Genomic DNA, 18,986 nt, shown 5'->3' on the forward strand with positions numbered 1-18,986 from the left:
TTGAATAAGAGAATACCAAGAAAGGCTTAGCCAAGGCTTGCCATAAGGTAACCTCTAAATAAAAGAGAGACTGAATTTTCTCTTCCAATCACCTCCTCACCTCCTTACCTGCCTAACTCCCGGTTAGTCCTTACCTCTGAGCTCAAACCACATTTCCTGAGGGAGCCCCCTTGTCCTATTACAGCAAGTCCCTGATATTTGTCCTCACCGCATTCCATACATTTCTATGTCCTTCCTCCACTAGATTGTGATCTCCACAGGGGCAGGGACCTGTTTTGCCCACCAATGTAGTGTATGTGGCACACCCCTGCCCACTCTGGCTCCTCTCAGTTCTATTCCTTGATGAGAGTGATGGGTCATCAACAGACCTCTCTCTCTTGAGGCCCAACAAGCAATCTGGCCTGCTGACCTTTCCGGCAGGGATAAGTGTAAGCCAGGTGGGGCAGGGTATGGAGACCAGCCCTGGCCCATTGAGCTTGAGATGTTCCACTTCACAGAAGGGACCTAGTGCCCAGGTGGGAATTTAAGAGATTTCAGGCACTTGAGACCTGGGGTAAGTCATTGGGGCACAAACAAGCACCCCCTGCCCTTATTTATCATGCCTACTCCCCTCAGAGTTTGGGTAGAGGGCACCTGGATGCCTAGACCAGGTACGCTGGGGCCATTAGGGGAACAGACCAAGGTGGCCATGCAGGAAGGGGTCAGGGTGGGGATGGGGATGACAGGTGTCACCAAATCTGTGGGACTTCCACAATGCCCAGATAAATTTGAGCCCACAGAAGTTTGGCTCCTCTCCATGGCAACATTAAGTGATTTCAGAATGTTTATCTGTGGTTTTTATGCTCCACTGCAAGGCACTGTCATGCTCTGAGTCCTTAGTGTCCAACACAGGGCATGGCCAAGGGTAGACGTCCAGGAAATTGGAGGTTAGCTAACCTCCACAAGCTCTTCGCGTCTGACTCAGGCACCTCTTTGAGAAGTTTTTCTTCCCTGACACACCCTTCCATTGTCTCTGTGCCCCTCACCATGAGTCCCCACAGCTGTGATGCTCTTTGTAGTGGGCTCAAAGAACATTGGCCAAATGAATGGAAGCTTGCAGGTTGACTCTCCTCTGAGCAGTTGTGTTGGTCCAGCATTCTGTCTGGAATTCTTTCCTCTTCATTCACCTGCTTAATTTATTACAACAATAGGGATTACTAGATGTTACATATACTCACTGAGCTCAAGGGTCACCTCCCCCAGATAGCCTTTCTGATCCTCCCCTTTAAGTGCTCCCCCTCTCCATGGCCACCTCACTTAGGTGGACTTCTCTGCCCTAGAGCAAGATGGCCCCTTGGCCACAGGAACTGGACCTGATTCATCTCTCTGTGGCCATCTCCTGGAAGTGCTTGGCAATATCAGCAGAAGGTATCATCTCTAGAGTAGAGAGATTCTTTTTTTTTTTTTTTTTTTTTTTAATATCCCCTTGGAAAGAGGACATTTATTTATTTATTTTTTAATTCTTTTCGTAACGTTTATTTATTTTTGAGACAGAGAGAGACAGAGCATGAACAGGGGAGGGTCAGAGAGAGGGAGACACAGAATCCGAAACAGGCTCCAGGCCCTGAGCTGTCAGCACAGAGCCCGACGTGGGGCTCGAACTCACGGACTGTGAGATCATGACCCGAGCTGAAGTCAGACGCTTAACCGACCGAGCCACCCAGGCGTCCCAGAGAGTAGAGAGATTCTGGTTGGGATCCCAGTTCTGCCACCTGAGAGTTTGGGCAAGTTCCTTTTTATTAGCTTGCTGGTCAGTGTAATGGCTAGCTGAGAAGTCCAGAAACGGAGGTTCAAAACTATCTGAGTATCCAGGAGGGTCATTATGCTCTCAGCCCTAGGGGAGGAATGAGGTAGGACAGGGCCTTTAATACCTGGTATTTGGTAGTCCACGTACCTGGTCTCAGTGAAGGGAGGAGGGGAAGTTACAATAGGGCTCTTCCTTCTCTGCCCCAGTCTAATGTACTCCACCCCCAAGTCACCCAGAAAACAGAGCCTAAAACAAGAACTAAGTGCTGATGTTTTATTTGAGAACTGCAAACCCTGGGCACTAAGTAAAGGGAAGCAAGGCAGGGAGAACTAGTGGTAATGCAAATTGATAGCAGTTGGGTCCTGCTTCATGACAAGCCTTGAGGAAACACCATAGGTGTGTCCATTGGCTACATGGGAGGTCTCCCCATTGGCTGTACATTTTGGGGAAAGAGTGCCTTGTGGCAATTGAAAGAGAGGGAAGAAGGAATTTATCTGCCTGACTCTCTCCCATCTTCCGTTAGTCAAATGTTATTCCAAGAGCATTAACTCCTGCACACTTCTGGGTTGTTAATGGCAACTTGAGATGCCAGATCCCATGTCCTGCAGTGGGACATTCCATGCAAGTCTGGAAACTGTAGGACAAGACAATCTCTGGGCTTATGGCTGATGAATACCAGAGAGAATGTGATTCTGTACATAAGTGTCCCAAGCAGTCCAATACTGTTTTTCTCATTTACCAGAAGAGGAAATATGGTAAAGTGATCAAGGACCTTTCCCAAGGTCACATGGCTAGTAGATGGTAAATTCAGGATTTGAGCATAGTCTGGCTCTGGAAACTATAGAAGACCAAGATAAGGAAGTTGGATTTTACATAGGCAAAAGAGAGTCACTAAAGGGTTTTAAGCTGGGGAATGATATAAGATAAAGAGCTTTTTTATAAAGCTTCCAATTCCTACTTTCCTCCATCTTCCCATGAGGCTAAACTTAGGAAAAGTAGGTGGCCCCAGAGAGGTGAGGGCATGCAAGACGGTTTTTGAGAAGTCTCTGATTGGGTCCAGAATTCATGTAGGCTTTAACACCACCTCATAATCTTTCTCTGTCTTCATCTAAGCCTACACCTTTCAGAGACTAGCTGGTCAGAGGCAGGCAGGATCTGGGAGAAGTTAAAATAAAGAGAGAGATTGACCTAAAGAACAGGAGCAGGAGGACAAGCCATTTTCCCATTGTTCGTCTGTGGGTCTGGGGATCCTGGCACCCGCAGATGAGTCCTTTGGTGTTGCCTGAGATGGTCAGATCTCATGAACTGTCGGCTGCACTGATCACATCTATATGGTCGATATCTGGTGTGTATCCTCATATGTCGTCCAAGCTCATCGGAACGGAAGAAAGACCATGTACAGCCTTCCCACATGCATTTATAAGGCCTCTCACCTGGGGGAAGGGGGTGACAAGGAACAGAAGAAATTAAGTTTAACGATAGGCCAGCAGGTGCATAGGAAGGAGTCTCACTCTATGAGGAAGAGCAGTCAAGGCTGAGAAACCAAAAGAAAACCATAGGAAAGTAATGAGGAGGCAACACCATCAGTAGTCCCCATGATCTTGACACAGTCACACTGGACCATGGGAAAGCAAATTGGTGGGGCCAATATAGCTTGACTCCAAACTTGAAGGATGACAAGCTAACCTCAAGGCATTACAAACCAGTGGTCCAGCACAAATCTAAAGCCCAGAGACTCCTCCACCCCGCCCAACCCTACCCCTCCTATCTGACACCTCATTCACCTGTGTGTTTGCGTTGGTGACTCACAAGGTGGGAGCGCTTAGTATAAGCTTTTCCACAGTTCTCATATTGGCAGGAGTAAGGCCTTGAAACTGGGGATCTCCTGGGAGCCCTTTCCTGGGCCCTGGAGTTCCGCTCCACTCGCTGTGGAGCTCGTATGGGCTGCTTGGGTAGGAAGGAGTCTTCCGGGGAGGCTGGCTGGCTCATGAGAGAGTATTGGGATTTTAAAGCCTGCAATGATGGGGACCCAGCTGGGCACATCCTAAAATCATGGGGATCTCTAGGGGGTGACATCTGAGCCAAAGAAGGGAGCATTGTCTGAGCCTCAGTAGAAGACATAGTTGGGGCCAATACCATTTTAGGTGTTAAAGAGTCTCTATTAGAAGGTACCGTTGGTGGGCCAGAATAAGAAATTGTGGGTGCATTGTTGTGGGACATCATGGAGATTCCATTGGGAGCTGAGACTGGTAGACCACTGGAGGGCATCCTTAGATTCCTACAAAAGTTCATGGCCATCCCTGGAATACTGGGTTCTCCTAAGGCCATCATCTGGGACCTCTTGAAAATCATCATTCCTGGCTGGGAGGGAGACATCCCCTCACAGTAAATCATCTGGGAAGGAGTGTGAATCACTTGGGAGCAGTAGCTCACGCCATGCTCTGGCAGCAACATACTGAACTGTTGCCCCATATCACTTGCATTCTGCCTGGGTGCCTCAGTCAAGGCCAAGGGGATCCTCTCCAGCTGTGTGCACTGAGGGAAGTGTTGAGTGCCTGATGGGCCGTCATTCCAAGAGGCGTCCACTCCACTGCTTCCAGGAGATGGAGACATGTCCAAGATGGACATGGACTTCTCAGTATCCTTGAAGAGAGAGAGAGTCAGGTGAAATTCACTCTAGTTCAAATTCCAGTTCCACTTTCCCTCCTTCCCACCCTCATCCAGGCCTCCAATATCTCTTGCCTGGATTATCCTGCCTCCAAGCCATTCTCCAGTTTGGGCTTTCTGAGATGCAGGTCTGGCTGATGGGAGCACAGTGGAAGCCTAGATGTGCCTCATGCCATTTTTTTTCCCTTGGCATGTTTTTGTTTATCTCATGAAAAGCAACAAAGAAAGCAAATAAAATATTCCACAACCTATACCTTCAGCAAAACTGAGAAAACCCTCAAAGATTATATTTAAGTGTGAGGGTGAAAGAACATCCAAAATCAGCACAATAAGAAAGCCACAGGAGCGCCTGGGTGGCTCAGTCCGTTAAGCGGTTGAGTGTCCGACTTCCGCTCAGGTCATGATCTCACAGTTCATGGGTTCCAGCCCTGTGTCATGCTCTGTGCTGACAGCTCAGAGCCTGGAGCCTGTTTCAGATTCTGTGTCTCCCTCTCTCTCTGCCTCTCTCCTACTAGCACTGTCTCTCTTTCAAGAATAAATAAACATTTAAAAAAATTTGTTTTAAAGAAACCCACAAAGTTTCAGATGGGTCATGGCTGTAGCACAACTTAGAAACCACCTGCAAATATTTACGTACAAAAGAGGGTCTCACCTGAGTTGGAACTGCTGTGGACAAGTCTGAGATCAAGCATTGGAGGAAGGAAGGAAAAGAGGCAGACTTTTAACAATGGTGGGGGACTGGCTTGGAAGTCCGAGGCAGTATTCCTTGGTGACTAACTGGTGTGAAGGAAAGAAAGGAAGATAATGGTGGTAGAAACAGGACAGGATCCAAGAATCATATTTTTTTAAAGCTGCCCATTACTGTAGCATTAGAGATAGTTCTTGAGCTGAGAAACTGGAAAAGCAACCCCACCATCTCCCATCTATTCATCCACTGGAACAGTCCAGAAAAGACCAATCCATTCATATATGAAAAACAACGCATAAGTAAAAAATACAGTATCCATAAAAGACACTTAAACACCAAAACAGAAATTAATGATTGTAATTTCTCAAAAAGAAAAAAAATTCACCAGAAAAAATATTGCCACAGAGCAAGGAAAAATGGGCAACATTCAAACACACACACACACACACACACACACACACACACACAAAGAAAGCAAATTTAAGAAAGCAATTTCAGCTTTTACACCAATTACAGAAACATCACAGAGCAGAAATAGAGGAATTCAAAGAAGTTATGTACAGATAATGGGCTACAAGTTATATTAGAGGGGAGGGAGGGGACAATGATAAGGGGCATTGGAGGAGCTGCTATGGTGGTGGCAATGTTTCAGAGGTCTTCACTTTGTAATAATTCATTAAGCTGTACACTTACTTAAATGCACTTTTCTGTTTGAGTGTTACTTTCCATGATAAAATCGCTTTAAAACAATATTGTGAGAAATCAGGATTTTCAGAAAATGAAAAATTCTATTATAAAAATCAGAGAAGTAAAAATAATGCTGAATTTAAATAGGAAATATTCTATACAATGTCCCTCTTAAAAAGGGAATTTCGGGATGCATGGGTGGCTTAGTCAGTTAAGCGTCTGACTTTGGCTCAGGTCATGACCTCACAGTTCGTGAATTAGAGCTCCGCGTTGGGCTCTGTGCTGACAGCAAAGAACCTTCTTGGATCCTCTGTTTCCCTCTCTCTGCCCCTCCTCTGTTCACATGCTCTCTCTCTCAAAAATAAATATTTTAAAAAAATTAAAAATATTTAAAAAATAAAAATAAGCATTATAAATGCTTATAATTAAAAAAAAAAAAACTCAAATGAACAACCTAACTTTACACCTTAAGGAACTAGAAAAAGAACAAACTAACCCTAAAGCTGGTATAAGGAAGAAAATATTAGAAAAATATCAAAGAAACCAAAAGTTAGTTCTTTGGAGAGATTAACAAAATTGCAAAACCTTTAGCTAGATTGACCAAGAAAAATATGTGAGGACATTACTATCAATTTTACAGAAATGAAAAAGATTATAAGAGCACTATGAACAATTTTATGCCAACAGTTTGGATAACCTAAATGAAATAGATAAATTCCCAAAAAGACAAAACCTACCAACACTGAATCATGAAGAGAAAGAAAATCTGTACAGACCTGTGACTAGTAAAAGAGGCCGAGTCAGCAATCAAAAGCCTCCAGGACCCAGAAAAACCCTGAACTTGATGGCTTCGTGGTGAATTCTAAACATTTAAATAATATAAATGCTTCTCAAATTCTTCCAAAAAATTGAAGAGGAGAGAACACTTGCTAACTCGTTCTAGCATGCCTTGATACCAAAGCCAGATAAACACATCACACAAGTAAAGCAAACAATAGAGCAACATCTTTTATGAAGATGGATACCCTCTCCAAAAAAAAAAAATCCTCAAAAAATTAGCAAACCAAATCCACCAGCATATTAAGCAAAGTATATCACATGACCAAATAGGATTTATCCCAAGAATGCAAGGCTGATTCAACATCTGAAAATCAAAGTAAAATAGAGGCGGGAAAAGCAGAAAAAACACTTGAAACAATCCAATAACTTTCATGATAAAAAAAAAAAAAACCCTCAAAAAACGAATAGCAAGAAACTTTCAACTTGATATAGGCATTTATGAAAAGCCCACAGCTAGAATCATACTCATGATGAAGGATTGAAGGCTCTTCCTTTAAGATCAAGACAACAAGGATGGCTTTTACCACTTTTATTTAACATTGTATTGGAAGTTCTAACCAGAACAATCACATAGGAAGTAAAGGCATCCAGGGGTGCCTGGGTGGCTCAGTCGGTTAAGCGTCCGACTTCAGCTCAGGTCATGATCTCGCGGTCTGTGAGCGTCGGGCTCTGTGCTGACAGCTCAGAGCCTGAAGCCTGTTTCAGATTCTGTGTCTCCCTCTCTCTCTGACCCTCCCCTGTTCATGCTCTGTCTCTCTGTCTCAAAAACAAATAAACGTTAAAAAAAAATTTTTTAAGAAGTAAAGGCATCCATATTGGAAAAGTAAAACTATCTGCTCCCAGATGATACAGTCTTACATGTAGAAAATTCTAAAGATTACACACACACCTGTTAGAACTAATAAACAAATTCAGCAAAAGTAGCAGGATTCAAATTCAACACACAAAAATCAGTTGTTTCTATACACTGACAATGAACTATCTGTAAAAAAAAAATTAGAAAAACAATTCAATTTACAATAGCATCAAAAAGAAATACTTAGAAATAGCTAAGAAGATTAACTTAACCACTGAAAACTACAAAAAACATTGTTGAAATAAATTAAAAACATAATGGAGAAACACCTTAATGTTCGTGGATTGGAGGACTTTTAGTTATGAAGTCAATGCTACCCAAAGCAATCTACAGATTCCATATAATCCTTACAAAATCCCATTTTTTGCAAGAATAGAAAAATCTACCCACTAAAATTCATATGGAATTTCAAGGGACCCCAAAAAGCCAAAAGCAATCTTTGAAAAAGAACAAAATTGGAGAATTTACACTTCCTGATTCAAAATTTACTGCAAAGCTACAAGGCATCAAAACAGTACATTCTTGGCATTGGTGCACCTTGGTGGCTCAGTAGGTTAAGCGTCCGAATCTTGATTTTGTCTCAAGTCATGATCTCACAGTTGTGAGATTAAACCCAGAGTCTGGGCTCCAGGCTGACAGTGTGGAGACTGTTTGGGATTCTGTCTCCCTCTCTCTCTGCTCCTTCCCTGCTTATGTGTACACACACACACACACACACACACACACACACACGTGCTCTCTCTCTCATAATAAACTTAAATAAACTTAAAAAAAGTAAAAAACAAAAACAAGAACAAATGTGATATTGGCATTAAGCATAGACTTATTCCCAACAGAAAGGAATAGAGCCCAGAGAAAACCCTTACCCATATGGTCAAATGATTTTCAATAAGGGTGCCAAGACCATTTAATGGGGGAAAGGGCAGCCTTTTCAATAAAGGGTGCTGGTATACCTGGATATCCACATGCAAAAGAGTGAAGGGCCCTTACTTAATACCACAATCAACAATTCAAAATGGGTGAAAGACTAAACGTTGGAGCTAAACTAAAACTCTTAGAAGAAAACATAGGAGAAAAGCTTCATAACAATGGATCTGGCAATGATTCTTCGGATATAACACTAAAGGCACTGGCCACAAAAGAAAAAGAGAGATAAAGTTGGGCCTCATCAAATTAAAACCTTTTGTGCATCAAAAGACACCACCAACAGAGTATAAAGGCAACCCACAGAATGGGATAAAACATTTTTAAATCACATATCTTTTTTTTAATAAATTTTTTAACATTTATTTATTTTTGAGAAAGAGACAGAGTGCGAGCAGGGGAGGGGCTGAGAGAGAGGGAGACACAGAAGCTGAAGCAGGCTCCAGGCTTTGAGCTGTCAGCACAGAGCCCAATGGCGGGGCTTGAACTCATGGACCTCGAGATCATGACCTGAGCCAAAGTCGGACACTTAACCACCTGAGCCACCCAGGCACCCCACAAATCACATATCTAATAGAGATTTTATCCAGAAAAGATGGCGAGCTCCTAAAATTTAACATAGAGAAAACCCGATTCAAAAATGGGCAAAGGACTTAACTAGACTTTTCTCCAAAGATAAACAAATGGGTAATAAACAAATGAAAGATGCTCAACATAACTAATCATTAGGGAAATGCAAATCAAATCCACAATGTGATGTCACTTCACACCCATTTAAAATGATTTTTATCAAAACAAAAACAAAAAAACCACACCCAAAGTGCTGGCAAGATATGGAGAAATTGGAATCCTCGCACACTGATGGTAGGAATGTAAAATGGTGCAGCCACTGTGGAAACCAGTATGACATTCCCTCAACAAATTAAACATAAAATTACCATATGATGCAACAACTCCACTTCTGGTATATACCTACAAGAACTGAAAGCAAGGACCGAAATAAATATTGTACACCCATGTCCAGAGCACCATCATTCACAGTAGCCAAAACGTGGAAGCAACCCAAGCATCCATTTACAGATGAATGGATCAACAAAATGTGGCATACGCATACATTGGAATATTATTCAGTCTTAAAAAAAGGAGGGGTGACTGGGGTGCTCCGTGGGTTATCAGCTCAGGTCAATATCATCTCATGGTTGTGGGATCGAGCCAGCAATAGGGCCCTGCGCTGACAGCGAGAAGCCTGCTTGGGATTCTCTCTCCCTCTCTGCCCCTCCCCAGCTCACGAGGGCCTGTGTGCACACACTCTTTCTCAAAATAAACAAACATTTACAAAAAAGAAAAAAAAAGGAAATCAACACAAATGAGCCTGTGAGACATTAAGCTAAGTAAAATAAGCTAGTCACAAAAGGACAAAGAATGTATGATTCCATTTATATGAGGTATTTAAGGAAGTCAAAATCAAAGAAACAACCTGGTGGTCTAGTGGTTAGGATTCAGAGCTCTCCAAGAGACAGAAAGTAGAATGGTGGTTGCCTGGTAGGGATTTGGCGTGGGGATGGGGGATGGAATTAGGAAGCTACTTTTTATTGGTTAAAGAGCTTCCGTTTGGGAAGCTGAAAAAAGCTGTGGAGATTAATAGTGGTGATGGGTGCGCAGTAACATGAATATGATTAATGCCACTAACTATACACTTAAACATGGATGTAGATTTTACCACCCCTTTTTTAAATGTCTAAAAAAGGACACAGAAGGGGTTCCCACTGGCCAAATTTGTGACAGCTTGAGAATCAAGAAGAATAATGACTGTTGGTTTTAACAGAAGCTTTGAACATCGTAAGTTGAAGAAAGAATTAATCATTTATTATCTTTCCGGGAGGAAACTTCTTCAAAATCACCGAAAAAAGAGCCCAGGGGTTTAAGAAAAATCCTATTTTACAGAAGAACGCACAGTAATGAATGTAGAAGGAATGGTGGGAATGGAAATTCTTTTACAACCCTTAATGAAACTTTTTTTTATTTTTAAAAAAAAAATTTTTTTTAACGTTTATTTATTTTTGGGACAGAGAGAGACAGAGCATGAACGGGGGAGGGGCAGAGAGAGAGGGAGACACAGAATCGGAAGCAGGCTCCAGGCTCCGAGCCATCAACCCAGAGCCTGATGCACGGCTCGAACTCACGGACCGTGAGATCGTGACCTGAGGCGAAGTCGGATGCTTAACCGACTGAGCCACCCAGGCGCCCCTGACCCTTAATGAAACTTTTAAGGAAAAATTAATATTTGGTTGACACCATTAGGTGGATGATTGGTGGGGAACTGGACATTTGGATGTATCCGAGGAAACATATAACATGGATTACTTTCTGACCACAAGGCTAAATGTTAAGTTTGAAAAGAGAGATGAGATCAACCAGGCTTTTCACTATCTTAATTCTAGCATCCCCCCGATGTGGGGAAGCCAGATATGTCTCCTGATGAGGATGGAGCCCATTGTGTCTTTGAGACATTCTCACCAAAAATCAGGAATGCAATTAAACGTTAAGGTCTATCTCCAATTTAGAGGTGATGCAAGAGATAGAATATCAAACTAAATTATACCATGAGAAAACAATCTGATAAATCCAGAAGAAGGATTTTGTCTATAAAACAAAATGAGGATTGTGAAAGATGGAAAGCCAGTCAGGAAAAAAGAAAACTATTCTAATTTCAAAGAAACTCAAGAGATGTAACAACTAGATGCAGTGTGTGGTCTTAAATTGGATCCTCGTTTGGACATATTAGCATTAAGGACACTTTAGGGAGAACTTGAACAAGTTGTAGGGGAATTTGAACAAGAATTACATGCAAGATGATATTAAGAAATAATAAATTTTGGTAGTTTTGAAAATGTTTTGACTATGGAAGAAAACATTTTTTTTATTCTTTTAAAATATTTATTTTTGAGAAATAGAGAGAGTGCACATGACAGAAGGAGAAGGGCAAAGAGAGGGAGAGAGAGAAACACAAGCAGGCTGCATGCTGTCAGATCAGAGCCTAATAAGGGGCTCAAACACACAAACTGTGAGATCATGACCCGAGTGGAGATCAAGAGTCAGACACTCGGGGCGCCTGGGTGGCTTAGTTGGTTAAGCGTCCGACTTCGGCTCAGGTCATGATCACTCAGTCCGTGAGTTTGAGCCCCGCGTCCGGCTCTGTGCTGACAGCTCAGAGCCTGGAGCCTGCTTTGGATTCTGTCTCCCTCTCTCTGACCCTCCCCTGTTCATGCTCTGTCTCTGTCTCTGTCTCAAAAATAAAAACATTAAAAAAAATTTTTTTTTTAAAAAGATTCGGATACTCAACTGACTGAGCCACACAGGTGCCCTGAAAATAATTTTTTTTACCTCTAGAAGGGCTGAGGAGATCCTATCTTGTTTTATTTACCACTATATGCAACTAGCATAAAGTAGGCACATAATAGGCCCCAGATCACTGTCTATTGGATGAGTATTTCTGGGGTGCCCAGCCCCTTTTTCCTCCCTCTCAGTGATGGCCCTCTTTCATTTTCCTGATCCTTCACAGGCAAACTTCTTTGGAGATGTCTAAAAAAGATGCCTTTATCACTACCTTGCTTTATTATTCCCAAATTCCATATGGCCCCCATCTCATCACAGAAACAGCTTTCATAAAGGTCATTGATGACCTTCATTGTCTCTACTAAGTCCAAACACTTGTCAGATCCCTTCTTGTTTGGCCTCTCAGGAGCTCCTGAGACTACTGGCCATACTCTTCTTGAAATGTTTTCCTCCCTTGGACTTAAGAACACATTGTCACACTTGCTGGATTTTTCTCCTTCCCTCCTCCCTGGCCCTCCCTCCTCCTCCATCTCTTCTACTGGTTTCCCTCACCTACAAATTTCTAGTCAATCTTTCTCAGGCTAATGATCCATCTTGGTTTATATTCCACTTATTCTTTTTTTTTTTTTTTTTTTTAATTTTTTTTTTCAACATTTTTTTATTTATTTTTGGGACAGAGAGAGACAGAGCATGAATGGGGGAGGGGCAGAGAGAGAGGGAGACACAGAATCGGAAACAGGCTCCAGGCTCCGAGCCATCAGCCCAGAGCCTGACGCGGGGCTCGAACTCACGGACCGCGAGATCGTGACCTGGCTGAAGTCGGACGCTTAACCGACTGCGCCACCCAGGCGCCCCTATATTCCACTTATTCTTAAACCAGTAGCTTCAGGGCAGACTTCTCCTGAATCTTCCAGCTGCCCAATACTCAGTCCATTTGGATAGCCCAAAGGCACTTCAACAGACTGTATCTAAAACTCCCATTCATTCCACTCACCCAACCAAAGGGGTTTAAAAACAACAACAAAACAAGCTGGTTCCCTCCCATCCTTTGCTCTCTCAGAAAATGTCCCTATTGTTGCCCACCATGCAAGCCAGAAACCTGGTAAGGTGTGCTGGATGGCTCCTTCACCACATAGATCTGAGTAATTACCAATTCCTGCAGTGTCTCCCTCCAAAATATGTCCAGGATCTATCTGGTTTTGTCTGTCTCCACTCTCACCTCCCTAGTTAGGCTGCCATTTTAGTTCTCACTTGGATTATCCCAGTACCTTTCTAACTATTGCCTTGAATTCCCCCATCTCCACCAGGGCACTCTATACAAAATGCAAATCTAATCATAACTGATCACATTTAAAATCCTCAGTGGCTTCCTACTGGCTGAAGCCCCCTGCATGATCTCAGTAAGGTCGGGGAATCCCTGCCTCCCTCCCCTTGGGCCATGCTCTCATCACTCTCTTGGCCTTGGTCTCTGTCCATCTTTCATTTCCTCCAACATAGAGGCATACTGTCTCTGGTCTCAGGCCCTGCAAACCCTTGACCTAACCAGTTTCTCAGTCCCAAACCAAATCCTCAGCTGTCTTCTCAACCTCCTAAATCAACTCAAACACCTCTGCTATTTGCTCCTGTGGCACCTGTTCTTCTTCATAGTAATTTGTACACTTGCAATCATTCAGCGATTTATTAATAAAATGGTATAATATCTTATAGTGAGCTCACCATTGTATTCCCAGGGCCTTGGCAAAGTATTGCCACTTAGTAATTTTTTCCTCCCTGCCTGCTCCCCGCTGACTTCCTAACTTTGTCTTCTTTCCTGGATACTCAAGTCCCTCGACACGAGTTACCTGGACCTTCTTTTTAACCCCCAGCTCCCAGCAGAGGTGCTAATGCTCGATGGATATTAATTGCATAAATGACACATGATTTGTGTCCTTGATCTCCCATCCCCACCCCCTTCCCAACTCCATCCCTCATACTTCTAATGCCCCAGATATGTGCTTCCCTCCACCGCCAGCCTGCATCCATCCCACCCCCGCCCCCCCCCCCCCAACCCCCACGCCGGCCCTGGTGCTGACTTCTGGACTCACCTGCACGAGCTGGTGCTGAGCCTCCTGCCACTGGCTCAGCCTCTCGGCCTCCTGCTCCATTTCAGCCTGGGATCGGCTGCACATCAGGACTGTGTGCGGGTCCAGACCCGCACCAGAAGACAGCTGACACGCGACGCCTCGGGGTCGCAGATGGGGTGTCCTCGCACCACCACGCCACAATCACAATCACCGCGCTCAGCTTCTACCTACCACGGCGCCGGGGGGGCGGAGCCAAGGGTCTCACCCACCGACCCACCCTTCAGCCGCTGCCCCACCCCGCCCCAGCGGGCACCTGGGTCCTGCCAGGGGACCTCAGACCTTCACTATATCTTGTATCTTATGTCTGCCTCACCCTACTTCCCCCATCCACCCTTCGGTCTGAACATCTCTGTTTAGCCCAAGTAGGGATAAGGACACCGAGGTTTCAGACTCCAGGCCTGTGGAGTCTCAAGAGTGGAAAAACCAAGGAAGGATGCTGGAGGCAGAGGCAGATAGGGGTGTAGGAGACAGGAGAGCCTCCACCCCACTCCCCACCAGGTCAGGGTTCTTGACACAAGCTCCTGGAGGCCTGAACCTTCTCTGCTGTAGACCAGGTATCCCTGTCTGTTGTGTGTACAAACCGAATACCGGGAGCTCCGTGGCACGGTGTCTTTATTCCAGCAGACTTACGGAGTACCTCCTATGTGTGGGCACTGTTTTGGGGGTCTGGGGATGCAATGGCAAACAAGACAGAACCAAGGGTCTTTGCTCTGAAGGAATTTTCATCCAAAAAGGGCAGACAAACGAATATAGTAAAGCCAATAGTTAATAGAATTTTCTTTGGTGTTGAGTGCCACAGCGAAAACGAAATAGGAAAATGTGAGCTGAGAACTAAGTGCCTGAAAGGAACCTCCCCATAGGAAAATTGGAAGGATCTGAGGCAAGAAAGAGCTTGGCATGCTAGAGGAAACGCAAAGGGGCCAGGCAATCTCCACCATGTGAGCAAAGGAGAGAGTGGGATGACATGATGGGGATGGTCTTAGAGACCATGGACAGCAGTTTGAACTTTATTCAAAGTGTGATGGGAAGCTACTGAAGGAATTTAAACAGGAAATTGACAGGATCTAAGTTTTACAAATAATCCTCTGTTTCCTTTGAGGCTTATGGGTTATAGGAAATGAGATCAAAGCAGGACACCAGTTAGAAAGCTAAAGGAGCTCTCCAAGAAAAAGCTGTTAGTGTTTGTTGGGGGGGGGGGGGGGGGGTGATGGTGATGAGAGAATATTCTACAATTAAAAGGGACAGGACTTGGTAATGGTTTGGAATGGTGAAGGGCTGGGAGGAAAAGAGAAATCAAAGATAACCCCTAGATTATTGGCTTGAGCAACCAAGTGATGACTGTACCATTTGGTAATATGGAAAAAGGAGAAGAGGAGCAGATTTGGAGACAGCCAAAACAAGAATTCCATTTTAGACATTGGTTTTGAAGTGTCTATTAAAAATGCTAATGGAGGGGTGCCTGGGTGGCTCAGTCGGTTGGGCGTCCGACTTTGGCTCAGGTCATGATCTCACGGTCCGTGAGTTCGAGCCCCGCGTCGGGCTCTGTGCTGACTGCTCAGAGCCTGGAGCCTGTTTCAGATTCTGTGTCTCCCTCTCTCTCTGCCCCTCCCCTGTTCACACTCTGTCTCTCTCTGTCTCAAAAATAAACGTTAAAAAAAAAAAAATTTTTAAAAATGCTAATGGAGAGGTTAGGGCTGTAAATGTAAATGTGGGTGCTATCAGCACAGAGGTGGTGGTTATAAGGCCATTAGAGTGAGTGATGCCAATTAGGGAGCTGGTTAGAGAGAAGGACTGGGGACAAAACTTGAGGACCTCCTGTAGGATTCAGCAGAACAGAAAGCTCATGCAAGGAGACTGAGAAGTAACAGAAGTAGGGAGAAAGTCAGGAGATTATATTTCAAGAAGCCAAGAGAAGTATGCATTCAAAAGAGGGACCTTTCAGGGCACCTGGGTGGCTCAGTGGGTTAAGCCACTGACTCTTGATTTTGCCTCAGGCCAGGTCACGACCTCATGGTTCGTGAGATTGAACCCGAGTCAGGCTCTGAGCTGACAGGGTAGAGCCTGCTTGGGAATCTCTCTCTCCCTCTCCCGCCCATCCCCCACTCTCTAAATCAAATAAGCATTTAAAAAAAGAGGGACTATTCAGGTGAATTGAATGTTGCTAAGAACCAGCTAACTACCTGTTGTATCTGACAAGTTAGAGGTCATCGGTGACTGACAAAACCAGCTACAGAGGAGAGAGAAGCCTGATGGGACCACATGAAAAAAGAATAGGAATTGATGCTGTGGGACACTGAAACATTGTAAACAACTTTTTCAAAGAAGTTTTGCTATAACGGCGCCTGGCTGTCTGAGTCGTGGAGCCTGGGACTCTTGAACCAAAACAGCTAAATTGTACCCGTGATATAACATTTATTTTCCTGATTCGCCTTTCATTTTAAAACAGCTAACAATTTTTAAAGAATATGTTTCCAGGGGCACCTGGGTGGCTCAGTAGGTTAAGTGTCCAACTTCAGCCCAGGTCATGATTTCATGGTTCATGGGTTCAAGCCCCGTGTCAGGCTCTGTGCTGACAGTTCAGAGCCTGGAGCCTGCTTCAGATTCTGTGTCTCCCTCTCTCTCTGCCCCTCCCTGGCTCATGTTCTGTTTCTCTCTCTCAAAAATAAATGTTAAAAAATATTTTTAAAAAAGAATAACTTTCCATTAAAAAATATGATTCCCATTCAGTAAAATATTTCATGTATGAATTAAAATTTGTACTTAACCAAGCAAAAATATTTTGGTTCCCATTTACATTGTTTCACTATTCTCACTTTTTTTTAAGTAGTTTTTTTTTTTTTTTCAACGTTTTTTATTTATTTTTGGGACAGAGAGAGACAGAGCGTGAACAGGGGAGGGGCAGAGAGAGAGGGAGACACAGAATCGGAAACAGGCTCCAGGCTCCGAGCCGTCAGCCCAGAGCCTGACGCGGGGCTCGAACTCACGGACCGCGAGATCGTGACCTGGCTGAAGTCGGACGCTTAACCGACTGCGCCACCCAGGCGCCCCTCACTATTCTCACTTTTAACACAAAATTCCAACTGGTTACATTGAAGGACAAAATTGAAGTAAATCAAGTTGTTTCCTCGCCTTTATAAGCATTGACTATAAATCTTTTGAAGCTATCATGAAACAGACATATCTAATAACCACAAGGGTTGGAGACATGACCCATGCCTAGAATTCCAAACACATAGAACTGAACATTCTCTTCATTAACTTCCACATTGAATGCAATTTTATTAAAAGTACTGTAATAAAAGTATGCTAATGTAAGCTTACATGATTTTTGTGGGTTTTTTTCTTTTTTTATCGAGATATAATTGACATGTTATATTAGTTTCAGGTATACAACATAATGTTTTGATGTTTGTATATACCACAAAGTGATTACCACAATAATTAACACCCATCACCACCATTACAATTTTTTATCTTGTGATGAGAACTACAAAATGTACTCTCTCTCAGCAACTTTCAAATATACAATACAGTAGAGGCGCCTGGGTGGCTCAGTTGGTTAAGCATCCAACTTCGGCTCAGGTCATGATCTTGCTGCTTCTGAGTTCGAGCCCCATGTTGGGCTCTGGCTTGACAGCTCAGAGTCTGGAGCCTGTTTCAGATTGTTTCCCTCCCTCTCTCTGCCCCTCCTCGCTTGCACTCTGTATCTCTCTCTCAAATATAAATAAACATTAAAAAAATAAGTAAAAAATATACACATACAATGCAGTGTTATTGACTATAGTCACCATGTTGTACCTTACATCCCTAGGACTTTTTTATCTTACAACTAGAAGTGTGTACCTATTGACCACCTTGACCCATTTTTGCCCGCCCTCCTTCCTCATTCACTTCGCCCCCTCCCCGACTTCTGACAACCACCAATCTGTTCTATGAATCAGTGCTTTGTTTTGCTTTATTTTATTTAGAATCCACATATGAGTGATATCTGATCATATTTGTCTTTTTCCGCCTGACTTATTTCATTTACATAATGCTCTCAAGGTCCATCCATGTTGTCACAAATGGCAGGATTTCCTTCGTTTTATGGCTGAATAATATCCCATTGTATGTGTGTTCATATATGTGTTGGGTGTACATATATATTCATGGCAGTGACCAATGTTTTGTAAACTTTCTGGTATTTTTTTCTTCATGTACAAATGCATATGTTATGTCTCAGTTTTTGTGCTTTGAGTAAAAACAAGATATTTTCAGGCAAAAAAAAAAAAAAAGTCAGGAAATGGGGCACCTGGGTGGCTCAGTCAGTCAAACATCTGACTCTTGATCTCAGCTCAGGTCTTGATCTCAGGGTCATGAGTTCAAGCACCGAGTTGGCCTCCATGCTGGGCATGGAACCTACTTAAAAAAAAAAAAATTGGGAAAATTTTCTAAATGTATCCTCTGGTTCAGAAGTGAAATCTGGAGTCAGGGCCTAGGCTTAAATCCTAGAGATGGCTCTGGTTCTGAGATTTTGGAATGTGTGATTTAATTTCCCTGATTCTTACTTTGTTTATTAGAAACTAGTGTGGTAGGGCCCCCTCCCTAAGGAAAGAAACAAAACAAAACAAAACAAACCTCAAGGTAACCTGGTTATGCACGCACATGACAACACCACTCATGACCTTGTAACATGAGACCGCTTAATCAGACTGCATGTTTGTGTGTATTACCATACATGGGAGTCAAAGAAGTAGAAAATATATAAAAAACTGTGCCTCTTGACGTTCGAGGGCTCAGTTCTTTGGGTATGAACCCAACTGAGTGGTGCCAGCCAGAATAAAGTTGCTTCTGAAAGAGCAGACCTAGGCCGGCCGACTAGTGACTATGTTCCTGACATGGCCGCAGAAAGAGGTTCCCGCTCAAACCTCAGACCACGCCTCCTCCCCTTGAGTAACTTATGTTTTCTAAGAAAGCAGGCTACTGATTAATGCTTTCTTCCAAACTCTAAGGTGGGAGGAAGGGGAGTATGAGAGGCGCGGAAAGTGTGAGTAGAAGAGGGAGGGCTTCTCTCAGGTAGGGGCCAGAGGCAGGAGCCCT

General features: G+C 43.6%; 1 protein-coding gene and 1 long non-coding RNA gene across 6 annotated transcripts in view; one reads left to right on the plus strand and one right to left on the minus strand.

Annotated features, from left to right (window-relative positions):
- Positions 1–810: 810 nt before the first annotated feature.
- KLF17 (KLF transcription factor 17) lies at positions 811–14,028 on the minus strand. 5 transcript variants are annotated; one of them, XM_078451993.1, is made up of 5 exons: positions 13,869–13,956; positions 5,106–5,230; positions 3,571–4,429; positions 3,044–3,219; positions 811–1,169 (listed from the first exon to the last, which is right to left on the minus strand). In XM_078451993.1, the coding sequence occupies exons 3-5, from the start codon at positions 4,412–4,414 to the stop codon at positions 876–878; spliced, it is 1,314 nt and encodes a 437-aa protein (XP_078308119.1). In that variant the 5' UTR covers positions 4,415–4,429; positions 5,106–5,230; positions 13,869–13,956; the 3' UTR covers positions 811–875. The 5 variants fall into 5 exon arrangements, with proteins under 5 accessions (XP_078308119.1, XP_078308118.1, XP_078308117.1 ...); XM_078451992.1 differs by lacking the exon at positions 5,106–5,230 and having other exon boundaries at positions 811–1,166; positions 13,869–14,028; XM_078451991.1 differs by lacking the exon at positions 5,106–5,230 and having other exon boundaries at positions 13,869–14,028.
- A 103-nt stretch (positions 14,029–14,131) lies between these two features.
- Positions 14,132–18,986, plus strand: part of LOC144617091 (uncharacterized) — a 40,541-nt gene continuing 35,686 nt past the window's right edge. The window contains exon 1 of the long non-coding RNA XR_013557110.2: positions 14,132–14,461. This is a non-coding gene — a long non-coding RNA (uncharacterized LOC144617091). The remainder of the gene's footprint in view (positions 14,462–18,986) is intronic.

Source organism: Panthera onca, chromosome C1, assembly GCF_046562875.1.
Source record: "Panthera onca isolate mPanOnc1 chromosome C1, mPanOnc1 haplotype 2, whole genome shotgun sequence".
Classification (NCBI taxonomy): Eukaryota; Metazoa; Chordata; class Mammalia; order Carnivora; family Felidae; genus Panthera; species Panthera onca.

Bases quoted from the DNA above. Each gene is read 5' to 3' on its own strand.
- KLF17 (XM_078451991.1), bottom strand. From the start codon at position 13,952: ATGTGCAGCCGATCCCAGGCTGAAATGGAGCAGGAGGCCGAGAGGCTG. The intron at 4,430-13,868 runs GTGAGTCCAGAA...TCTCTCTTCAAG, and splicing joins CTCAGCACCAGCTCGTGCAG to GATACTGAGAAGTCCATGTC. The intron at 1,170-3,043 runs GTGCCAGGATCC...TAATAAATTAAG, and splicing joins ACCAAAGGACTCATCTGCGG to CAGGTGAATGAAGAGGAAAG.